Below are 13,184 nucleotides of genomic sequence, written 5' to 3'. Positions count from 1 at the left end.
ATCTAAACCTGCAAATCTCCAAGTTCTGATATTGCAGGGTTTCAAACAGTGCACCTGTAAGTATTCGTATGTATAGAACTTTGAAGCTCTCAGCTCTGCCATTTGCCCATTTTTTTATTAAAATATTTTGAGATCCTGTTTTCACAAACTGCGGGCAACTGCACTAACTACTCATAGCTCACACTTTGATCATACTTTGTCCATTACGTCATCACTAGACTATTCACTTAATCTAACCATGTTGGTAATACCCAATTGAATACAGTTGGGAATTTTTGCTACATGTTCACTGGCTTGAAAGTAACTGTCTTTCACTTTACTGGATAATTTTATTGTCTAGTAAGCTCACCTGCCAATCGATCAGCTTGACACAATCTTACAATTCTGTTAATGAACATCGGGGGTGGTGAACATGTATATTACATTGGCATTCGTGGCAAGCAGACGTGCCTATTGCAGCTCCTCATAGCGACAGCAATGAAGTATAGATAAAAGGGGATTAGAGCAGGATTAGTGAAGGAAAGCAGGGTTTCAAAGGTTATTTAGTATATTGTAAAGATTATTTTCATAAGTTTTTTTCCTGTAATAGTTTGATTTTTTTTAATATTATAAATATAATTTTTTGAAAGTTTCTTTTATTAATAATTAGTAAATTTTATAATGGTTATTACAAGATTTGCCTTGAGCACTTAGTCAGAGGGTACCATGAATCATACAGAAATAGCCGACAACGATTCCTGGGTGAGTCGTGATTTTATCCTTTGCAGAACCTGTGGCATGTAAGGTCGATCTAGTGAATAATCATAGATCACTTGGAGATTCTTTTCTTTGTCACTGTTGTAAGGAGTGCACCATTCTTAAGTTAAAATTTCATGCATTGCTAGAACAATTTGAGTCACTGAAAAAACTGGTGTTGCCCTCGAGAATAATGATTCTGTGAGCTCATCAGGGACTCAAGACTCTAGTAACCCACCAAGTGATGCACTCCTAATTTGGGCCCCAGAACAATCAATAAAATGAGTGAATTCAAGCTACTCTGGTTCAAATGGACTTAGTTTTATTAGGAGACTCCACTGTCAGGGAAGGAGCAGCAGCGCGTAGCACACGCTTCTTGATTAGACCGGGGTTCGAGCCCGTCACCACCAAATACGGAGAATGCGGTAAGGTCAGGGAATGACCACTGCATATCCCAGAGCATTATGGCCTTAGTTGCTAATGCTCCTAAAAACCAAATGACTAACTAACTAACTGTCAGGGAAACAGGAAATATTTTTTGTAATAAGGATAGGTGTACTAGAACAAGGGTATGTCTGCCGAGAGCAACTATTAATGATGTCACCAACAGACTGTGAGATTTTAAGGGGGGGTAAAGAGAATATTATTATTCATGTGGGGATTAATGACATTAAGCATACACAAGCTGACGATTTTTTAGACAAATATAGGACCATGATGAAGAAATTCCGCGAGTTAAGTCATGATGTCTATGTGTCTGCAATTCTGTCCAGGCATGATAGGAGGGATTATATGCTGAAAGGCTTGTGGATTAACTCAAGACTTGAATGACTCTGCAAGGCTTTTGGGGAGAAATTTCTATCAGCTTGGCCTGCAGTTGTAGGTAGAAGGAATCTGTTTTGTAGAGACAGAATACATTTAAATAAAGATGGTGCAAGAGTTTTTGCCAGTATTATTGAGGATACCTTAAAGGTTCAGGGAAACTGCTAGTTTGAAGGACAAGGGTAATATAGATACACATTTATCTGATAATATTGGTCAACGCTTGCACATCCTCAAGAGTTCTTGTTTGTTACCGCAACAGAACGCATTGGCAAGATATTCTGAGAGCAGAAACATTTCAAATAAGTAGGTAGCTAATGCCAGGAAAGCTAGCTTAAATAACTTTTAGGGGTGTGTCAGGGTAGTTAACTATACAAGAACACCAAGTCTTAATTGTTTATACAGTAATGTCAGAAGTGTCGTCAATAAAATGAGTGAATTCAAAACTGCTGGTTAGGACAAGTAATGCTGATAGTAGGGCTTAATAGGGCTTACAGAAATGCGGTGCCACCGAGAAACATGGAAAATAGATAGGGGATGATGAGTTTCAGTATGGTATGTATACTGTATTTAGGAAGGATAGGGAAGATAGAAAGGGTGGTAGGTCATGATTCTTATCAAAAGCAGCCTGAGTGTGACAAAAGATTACCCGGATTCAGACGTTTTGCAAGCTAGTATAGAATCTGTATGGTGTGAGATTGTTGGAAGCAATAGTATAATGAGAGTGGGAGTAATCTACAGGCCAAGTGATTGTGAAGATTATGATGAAAGCCTCTACATGCATATTATGATTTCAATAGTGACAAAATTTTTAAATCAATTAGATGATTGCTATTTGTATCAACATGTCAGGGAAAGTACTAGGGAAAAGAATACCCTAGACCTCATTATCACCCATGAACCAGATTACATAATAGGGCTGACAATACAGGAACCAGTAGCAGGAAGTGATCACAAAGTTCTACGGTGGACAATGAAGAGAGAGGGGTAGCAGTAGTTAAAGGCAAAGGAATGGGTTATAATTTCAGGAAAGGAAATTATGACAGCTTAAGATGCTACATGGCCTCTATTAACTGGGCAGATATCTCACAGAGAGTGAATACAATTGAATTATGGTATACCTTTAAAAACATTAATCACAGAAGCCTTGAATGCTTATATACCATTAAAAAATACTCCACGAGGAGGAGGATTCCAAGTTGGATGAATAATGAAGTTGCTAGATTACTTGAGCAGAAAAAGATGGCATGGAAATGTTACAGAGCAATTAAAAGTACTGAAGTCTATAATAAATACTAATTGATCTGTAATAGTGCCACAGAAAAGGTTAGGCTGACAAAGGGAGATTATGAGAAATCACTGGCAAAGAGAGAGCAAAGAAGGAGGGGATAAGGAATTCTTCACATATATAAATGCAAAGAAGAGAAGGACAAACCAGATCAGACCCTTATGTAATGGATATGGGATAGTATTAGATACCCCATATGAAGTTGCAGATGAACTCAACAGTTACTTTGCATTGATATTTACAGAAGAAAAACCCTTTAAATCAATGAGAAATTATGGGAGTGAAGTTGAAAAAAATTTAATTAATGATATTGACATTTCATATGTTAATTTAATGAAAAACTTTTGAGCCTACAGGTCGGTACGGCAACTGGGGTTAATGGCATACACCCTATAATCTTAAGCGAGGTGGCAAGTGAGTACATTGAACCACTGAGGCTAATTATGAGAGCATCACTGGACTTGGAAGTGATCCTATTGGATTGGAAAAGTGTCAATGTATCTCCAATTCATAAAGGCAGTTCTAAGAGTGAAGAGGGAAATTACAGACCAGTCAGTCTAACTTCAGTAGTAGGGAAAATCATGGAGACAATGATCGAGGGTGGAATTCAGGCTCATTTAGATAGAAATGGAATTCTGAAGGATACTCAGCATGGTTTTGTAAAGGGAAAGTCATGTTTAACTAATCTGGTTAACTATTTTGACAGGGTCACTCAACAGCTGGACTTAGAGAATAATTTCAACATTGTTTATTTGAATTTCAGCAAAGCATTTGACTCAGTCTCACATGAAAATCAATCCTTAGATGGACACTAGATGGCTTCAGGACAGGATGCAGAGGGTTGTAATAAATGGTGATTCCTCAGATTGGGTTGATGTAAGAAGTGGGATACCCCAAGGATCAGTATTAAGACCACTGTTGTTTTTGATTTTCATAAATGACATTGATGAAGGGATAGAGGGCATGATGTATAAATTTACAGATGATGTAAAGATTTGTAAAGTAGCTAATGATCACCACAAAGCAGAACTTCTTCAGAGTGACCTAGATAGACTTCAGGAATAGTCAGAAAAATGGCAGCTATGCTTTAATTCAGCAAACTGTAAGGTATTGCACCTGGGGAACAGTAACCTTAAAATAACTTATACACTTGGGGGAGTTGAACTAAAACTGGTAGTGGAGGGAAGGGACTTGGGTATTATGACACGGTCAGACATGAAGTTCTCCAAGTATTGTAGACAGGTTGCAAGGAAGGTCCATGGTGTCCTATCGATGACTTATCGTACAATTCTGAGTAGAGATAAGGACATTATATAAGGTTATTGTTAGACCACACATGGACCACACTATTGTTCGATCACACTGCGTTCAAGTATGGAGGCTGCACCTAAAGAAAGTTATTGTGCTTCTTGAAAGGGTCCAAAGATGGGTAATTCACATGGTGAGGTTGGCAAAAGGGGGCGTCCATATGAGGAAAGACTTTGAATATGTGGGGTTGCAGAGCTTGGAAACTAGGCACCTTAGAGGAGACTTGATTGAGGTGTTTAAGGGTATGAGAGGCATAAGCAAAGTGAATAAGGACAAAATTTTCATGGTAATAAATGATTCTAGAACAAGGGCCATAATTTAAAGTTATGGGGGAGATGTTTAGACTGGATTGCAGGAAGTTTTATTTTAGCCAGTAAGTTATAAATTACTGGAATAAGTTACCTATATGGGTGGTAGAGGCTGACATTTGGGGAAATTCAAAGGTCAGCTGGATTACCTACGGGAAGAAGGAAATGCATTGGTTGTCTATTTCCTTTTCTCTTATTATTATTATTTTATTTTAATTTTATTTTTGATTTTGTTATTATTTTTTTTGGCTGTTGCAGCATAAGCCATAGGCTTCCTTGCACCATGTGGCCATTGCCAATACTAATTATCAAAATAAACTAAATGTTATCTGCTGCCAGAGTTCTTTTCACTTTTCATCTAAAATCAAAATCTTCAGATGACCATGTGACTATCCCCTTACAGATTTAGCTTACATATGTGAGGTATCATCTTTGCCAAATGGAGTGATGAGACTACCATACTGCCTGGTCTATCACTGTGACAGGGGGGAGGGAATAATCAGGGTAGCCCACTGTATGGTCTGTTATGGTTATTAAAGATCATGTGGAGGCTGTTGGGTAATTTAGCAGGGGGGCCAAAAATTTAGTTTTGCCATTGCCAATTGATCAAAATGTGGAATATGTGGTATTCCACTTCCAAGTGAGCGCACAATTTGACTTTAGTTGCTGACAGATTTTACAGAGGCTTAAGTTAATATATACCACAAATTCTATAATCACATAACCTCTAGGTTTGTATCCAGTATAGATCTGGCAGAATCAATGACGTCAATACATATGAATACTAATACAGCACTAAAACATATTGTATTCAAAATATCTTTTCAATCATAGCCTAATCTCCATTTTCTCATAGGCTCTTAGATTTGCTGTTTGCATTTCCTAAACATTTTCAAGAATGTAATCAATTCCTGTGAAATCATTAGTGTGTGTGTGTGTGTGTGTGTGTGTGTGTGTGTGTGTGTGTGTGTGTGTGTGTGTGTGTGTGTGTGTGTGTGTGTGTGTGTGTGTGTTGTTGTTGTTTGGTTTTTAGGAGCATTAGCAACTAAGGCCATATTTCTCCAGGGATATGCGGTGGTCATTCCCTGACCTTTCCACATCCTCCGTTTTTGGTGGTCACGGGCTCGAACCCCGGTCTAATCAAGAAGCATGTGCTACGCACTGCTGCTCCTGCCCACCTGGTTACGGAGGCACCATGTGTGTGTGTGTGATATATTCATATTAGACGGATTGTTATATGATTAATTTCTTTGTATATAAATACAAATGTGAGATCAGTATTTCTGAGCCTCTAGTTCAGAAAATAGAGGTGTGCAGAAATGAATGCAATGATAAAATATTTTACAATTATATGCCTACCTGTGTAACAGCTACAGATAAGGCATCATTACTTAATTGATTGAAGTCATTAAAACAACCCCAAGAACCAGTCTGTGCTAATCCTTTATACATATTGCTCCAAAAATTATATCCCATCTGCTGTGTACAAGGAAAGAGAAGTAACATAACAGCAAAGGCTCTTGCTAATTCTTTGACAGTCTCTGTCTTCCCACTTCCCAAAGGGCCTGTTATGTTTCCACCCAGTACAAGATGAAGGGCTTGAGTAAGTGCTAAAATGCATCTGAAAAAATAAAAAAAGAGAAGTATATAAATAATTCAAAGCCTTTATGCATTTTATTTCTGGAAATTTATTATCTGTTTCAATGAAGAGGTCAGGTAACAAAGAAAACTGAGAACTTGCAAAAATTACACATATAATATTCTGAGAAAAATTTCAGAGTACCAAAATTATGTCACTGATAGGCGGTTCTTGTAGAGCTGCTTATTTACCACACACTTCTGCCATTGACATTCTGTTTGTACAGAAACATTTCAATGCAGTTAGAACTACTGTGACATGCTATTCAAAAATGAACTGCAACTTTTATTTTTATTTGTAAAAATACTGAATTATGGGGATGTCACAAAAAAAAAATCCTTCAAGTATGTAGAAAAAAAAATCCAACACAAATAACACTAATAGTAAGAACACAAATTACACCACTAATATGAAGGATGGTCAACAAGTACTGAGTGGTTATAAAATAAGGTTCCCTATTCAGGAGACCCAGGTGTCAAAACAGTTAGAGATAGCACTGTGAAAATTGGTGGGTATGTCATTTAGGTTATGGGGAAGCACTGTGTAGAAGAAAAAAAAATTAATTAGAATTTCCGATACCAGGGGAGAAATTGGCACTGCAAACATGAGATGGAATACTTAACTTAGGATTAGGTTTTAATATCAGAACTTAGAAATCTACAGATATTGTTCTATGTGCTTTCCTTCATTTGAGATGACATTCTGAAAACGGAGGACTGTGTGCGACACAGTTTCATGCAGCATCTTATTGGGGATGTTGGCTACATGCTGTTTAATGCTTGCTTTCAAATCAACAAGCGTCTGTATGCTGCCATGGTAAACTTTGCCTTTCAGGTATCCCCATAGCCAGAAATCACAGGGATTGAAATCTGCTGATCAGGCTGGCCAGAACTGCAGAAAGTCTCTAAAAACGATACAATCATTTCCAAATGTTGAACAGAGCAGGTCCTTCACTTGTTGACCAACATGGGGAGGGGCACCATCTTGCATGAACACTACGGTCTCCAAGCATTGCCTTTCTTACAGAGCGGGAATAATGTGATCTCTTAGAAGAATGCAGTACCATGCACTAGTTACTGTACACCTTATGGGGCCATGAGGTGTAGACTCTTCAAAGAAAAATGGTCTGATTATAAAATCTGCTGTGAATCCACATCATACTGTAATGAATGAACTTTGTAGTGGTCTTTCATGCACAACAGATGGATGAGAAGTACTCCATATTCAGCAGTTTTGTGCATTTACAGCCACACGAAGAGTGAAATGTGCCCCATCAGACCACAAGACAATTCGAGCCCATGTATCAAGTTCCATATGAGCCAGAAATCGTAGAACAAAGTCTATTCATTCATTGTTGCTGATCACAAGACTTTTGTTCTTGCACTACATGAATCTTGTACGGGAACAGCATATTGTTATTTGTTATTTGGTTTTTTTTAGGAGCATTAGCAACTAAGGCCATATTGCTCCGGGATATGCGGTGGTCATTCCCTGACCTTTCCGTATCTTCCGTATTTGGTGGTGAGGGGCTCGAACCCCGGTCTAATCAAGAAGCATGTGCTACGCACTGCTGCTCCTTCCCACCTGGTTACGGAGGCGCCGGGAACAGCATAAAATTATTCAAAGCACTTTACATAAAGTAGACTAAGAAAAGTTCAAGTCTCTTGACACGCCTCTGGCACTACTGACTGTTAGTGTATCGCATAATGACCTGGAGGCCATTGCAACTGTCACTTCATCCACTACTTTACATTTTCCAATGTTAAACTTCATTTGCGACCTCTCAGCCCTTCTGCTCAACCTTTCCAGATACTGTTGCAGCAGCATAGTGTCAGTAGTGTCCTTGACAACCCTGCCAACCTTCGTATCGTCTGCAAACTTGGACATTAAGCTTGATATACCATCATCAATATCATTTATAAATACAGAAAACAATAATGGACCCAACACTGAACCCTGAGGGACTCCACTAATAGCATTAGTCCACAATGAGCAGTGTCCATTGATTACCACTCTCTGTCTTCTCCCCCTCAACCACCCCTTTATCCATAGCACCAATTTGCCTCCAATGCCACACTGCTCCAATTTGTGCAACAGTCTTCCATGTGCAATAGTATCAAAAGCCTTTCTAAGATCCAAGTATATAATATCAAAGTTATTCCCTGCATCCAGTTCTTTTGTGACTGCATCATAGTATCCAATCAAATTGGTCAGGCAAGACTTCCCCTCAACAAAACCATGCTGTGTCCGAGTTATAACTGAAGTCTTGTCTAGATGATCCTGCAGTGCTTCTTTAACCAGTGCCTCCATTAATTTTCCTGGAACAGAAGTTAAACTCACAGGTCTATAATTACTTGTGTCGACCTTTGATCCTCCTTTGTCAATTGGGGTCACATTTGCACATCTCCAGTCTGTGGGTACCTCTGCTGAGTCCAAGGAAGCTCTCATAATTATGGCTAAGGGTTTGCTTACTTCCTTTGCTGCCTCCTTTAATATAACTGGACAGATCCCATCCACCCCAGGTGCCTTTCTTGTGTTTATCTTCAACAATTTCTCCTCCACTTTACTCTCAGTTATTACAAGATTCTCTAGCTTACTGCCAGAGTTGAATACACCTCTGGCATACCCCTCGCTGAATAACTCCTCATGTGTGAATGTCGATGCAAAATATTAATTTAGTTTGTTAGCTACCTGAGCAGGATCATTAACAGTCGACCCATCGATATCAAGTGGACCAATCTGATTCATCCCCTTCCTTTTAGAGTTTACATAAGTAAAGAACTCTTTGCTGTTTTTCTTTGCATCCTTTGCCAAAGATTTCTCGTAATCCGCCTTTGCTTGCCTAACCTCCTTTGTGATTTGGTTACAGACCAGTTTATATCTATCATAGGCTTCTATGTCACGTGTTAATTTATATGTATCCCATACATTTTTCTTCTCTGCCATATGTCTCATTAGTTCATCTGACATCCACTTAGGCCTAAACCTTGAAGAATATTTCTTAGTTGGTATGTAAAGCCTAGTAGCTTCCAAGATAAGTTCTTTGAATGCTTCCCATTTTGAATTTGCTTTTGGTAACATCTTCAGTTGGTCCCACTGTATAGAATTTATATACTGTCTCAGACCATCGTAGTCACCTTTACGAAAGCAATAACCCTTCCCTTTACCCCTGATAGTAGTTACCTCTTTGAGTAAATCCCACTTCAGCACACTGTGATCACTGCCACCTAGTGGTTCCTTTATCTGCAGATTCTTAATGCATGAAGAATCACTACTAATAATCAAATAAAGAGTATTACTCCCTCTAGTTGCCTCCCGAACATGCTGATGTAGAAAAACAATCATCTAATAAATCCACAAAAGCCTTGCTAGTGTGTGAGTGACCAGCCCCCAAATTCCAGTCAATATCTAGGAAATTAAAATCCCCCATTATAAGACTCTCTGATGTACTGGCCCACTCTATTTCCCTGTACAGTTTCTTATTATACTCATCAGAGTCATTAGGCCTATAGCACACTCCTACTCGCAATTTTGATCTCCCAATGCTTATGTCACACCAAACTGACTCGACACTGCACTGTCCAGCGATGTCGACTGGCTTCACTTCCTTGGATTTTATGTGTTTCTTAACTAATAGCATAACCCCTCCTCCCTTCCTATCCTTTCTGTAGATGTTGTACTCCTCAAATTCCAGTTCTGCATTCCTTATATCTGTGTGACACTACGTCCCTGATATCCCAACAATATCCACCTTTGATGCTTTGAGCAATACCTGAAATTCATCAAATTTATTAACCAAACTCCTAGCATTGGCGTACACGCAAGTATACATGCACCTGTTTCTATTCTTAGCTACTCTAACACAACCCATGTGTTTACTTGTACCGCAATGACTCCCACCAGTCTCTGAAATATCCTGCATCTTGTTTGTCAGGCTTCTGCTCATTCCAATAGAAGCAATGCAAGAATCACTTTCACCTCTGCCTAATAGAGTAACAGTGGCTACTGTTACTCTATTAGTCTTTGTAGCCCCCCAAGCTAGCAGTTTTCCGACACACCTAACACTGCCTCGATAGCATCAGCAAATATTCTTGCACCCTTTTTATTTAAGTGTATCCCATCCCTGTAGAAGCAGTCTCTCCTGTTAACAATAAAGTCCAGGCTGAAAAAAAATTCTACCCCTTGAGCCTTGCACAATCTTTCCAGGACCGAATTGATCGACAAGGCTCTCATCATATACTCCATCCTATCGTATCTGGGCAGAATTGCAGACACTTGAAATTCAATCCTAATTCACGGCTTGTTTTCAACAGTGACCTGTACTTGTTAAGTAATTCTGACGGTCTCCTACTCTTGATATCATTAGTGCCAACGTGTACAACTATATCACCTTTTGTGCCCTTAATAGATGATATCCACTCTACAACGTCATCAACCTTTGCCTCTGACAGACATACGCTGGTCCTGTTCCACCTATCCTTTTTACAAAGCATGTTTCCCATTTTCCTGACAATGGAGTTAACAACAACTACTAGTTCCTGTGGGACCAGCGCATTGCCGCTGTGTTGCGTGATGAACAAGTGCAAGGTCTGGTGTTGATGTGGGCTGCTGAGAGCTTGATGGGCCCCCTCAATTTAGTTCCTTCGAAGGCATCCACCCTGTCCTTCAAGCTCTCGTATAGGCCCATAACAACGCTGAGTTGTTGCCTGATTTTGTTACACTCCTTGCATTGCGCACACACAAAGACAGCCCCCATGGCAATATCATGTCCCGTACCTGATTGCTCCACAAACATCATGCAAGCAATGCATTTTAAAAGGCTATGATTCAGAGGGCAACTGTCCCCCTCAGTTCTCCTCTGAGCCACAGCACTCCCATTAGCTTGAGCCTTTTGCTTTGCTGCTCTGGTCTGAGTCATGATTTCGATTTAATTTCAATAAAATTTCAATTTCAGTACAAAATTATAACCCTAAACTTGTATCCCAACACAGTTATAACGGTATATATATTTTTCAGTATCAAGTATTAATTATCTACGAGTTCCCTTTATATAACTTCCATATCAAGTTATGTATTAATTAATTATGTTACGTTTGTAATCTAAGTCGTTATATATATTTAGTTAAAAGTACAATTTAATGGACAACGAAGTTTAACAAGTTTAATAGATTTTACTGATTTTACTAAAGCTATCTAGTTCGGAATATAACGTATAGTATAAAAAAGGCGGAAAGTTACGAACGGTAAATCTACGGACACTTAAGTATTAATTAACTTACAAATCTCGCTGTCTCAATTCAGAATAAACTAACGATCTTGACTAGGTCTATAAGCTACTTACAGAAAATAATTTGATGTAAAAAATTGTCAATAAAGCGGCTAAATATGGCTAAAAAACATCTCATTCAGCGGAGCTGCAACTTGTAACACGTGGATTTGATACCCTTACTGATACTTTTATGCAATTACAAGGTCGAGTAAAGAATAAATACACCAGATTAATATGAAAATCACAAAATAATGTTAATAATGCTAAAACAATTAATTTTAAATCAAAAGTTTTAGAAAAAACAATAATTTCAAATCAATAAATAAGAAAAATCCACTTAGCGGCTTTGAACACGTCTACTCTAATTACTCGCTTCACCCTTCAATCACCTCTTTGGGAACATGAGAGACATTTTGACATCTCCAAACTGAAGGATCTCCCCTGAACAAAAGATGCTTTAATAATTATGGTTCAACCTTTGCTCACCTCTTTTGAATAATTAGATAGATTGCATCAACCCTAAGTGCTTAAATTAATTTATTATGAAGGGGAAGAGATAGGAGAAAGCATGGTTTCCATTCTAAGTCATAATGTTAGAAACATGTTGTGTCCTTTTGGCTGGCATTTTCATGACAGCCTTAGAAGAACAGGCACTAGATAATACACCCTTAAAAACCATTATACTGGGGCCAGTATATCACAATATCATACTTGGCAACAAGAACTCTATAATTTTCATATGTTCATCAATAGCACTTACCCCAAAATCACCTTAAAATTTTTTAAAGGATTTCTTTTGATAGCCTACCATGTTGTTGTAAAGATCAGGTCCTCCAGAATGAAATAAAATATATTTATAACACCTTCAGGAACAATAGGTATCTCAGTAATCTCATAAACTGAGATTACCATCAAAAATACAAATAGAAAAATTCAACAACTCCAATACCTTCTGGGATAATAAGATTATATATATATATTCCGTAATGCACCTTCAGTAAGTGAACAAATAAAAAAAAATTACCAGAACATCAACAAAATAATAAGATTTCCAGGAACCAAAAACCTTCCATTTACAAACTGCAGCAGGGGTTATAATAGCGCCTACTTCTGATGGAGTAAAAGAGATTGTTTGCAAGAATCAAAGAACACAAAATCTGACATAGCCAATAGATAAATAAGAAAATCACATCTTTCCTTTCACTCATGGAAGGAACACAGTTGGAGATTTTCCTAAATCTCACTTATCTACAGATGCGTTCAATAATAGGAGATCATATAATTATATAAATCAGCATTTATGACTGGAAGCTGTGTATCATAAACTAAAACAAAGGGAAGAGAATCTGGTTCTTCAAAGAGAACCAAATCCACATAAAAGTTTTGGGTCAATTAAGAAAGGATTCTAGCATAAAAAACCCTATAACGATGGTGATGCACTTTGCCCTGTTTGCGATGATTATGATGCAAACAGGGCAAAGCACATCACTGATCTGAGAAATCTCATAACCATACACAAACAGGTGAATCACATGTTTTACTATGTCTATGAGTCACTGAAGAGAGCTTAACCCTGGAATCTCAATCGCTTTACCTAATTCAATGTAAATCCAGCCAAACAAATTTAAAAATTAATCCTACTTAATTCCAGCCAAGCAAACTTAACGATTAATCTTACTTTAATTTTAGCCAATCAAATAACAGGGGTAGATGGGTCCAGAGTAACCTAATCAAGCACTCAAGCATTAGAGAGGCAACAAGAGGGAGTAATACTCTTCGTGCAATAAGAATCTGCATATAAAAGAGCCACTAGGT

The 13,184-nt window shown here is 38.1% G+C and overlaps 1 protein-coding gene across 1 annotated transcript in view; it reads right to left on the bottom strand.

The window, feature by feature from the left end:
• The window catches only part of LOC150089496 (dynein beta chain, ciliary-like), a 1,205,440-nt gene that overhangs the window by 738,733 nt on the left and 453,523 nt on the right, over positions 1 to 13,184 (bottom strand). The window contains 1 exon segment of the mRNA XM_090390004.1: positions 5,821 to 6,082. Coding sequence (XP_090246130.1) covers positions 5,821 to 6,082 — 262 coding nt within the window.

The sequence above is a fragment of the Mastigoproctus giganteus genome, chromosome 2 (genome assembly GCF_048544385.1).
Source record: "Mastigoproctus giganteus isolate SK-2022 chromosome 2, ASM4854438v1, whole genome shotgun sequence".
NCBI lineage: Eukaryota > Metazoa > Arthropoda > Arachnida > Uropygi > Thelyphonidae > Mastigoproctus > Mastigoproctus giganteus.
Note: the sequence above shows the minus strand (reverse complement) of the source record. Positions and strands in the feature narration are given on the sequence as shown.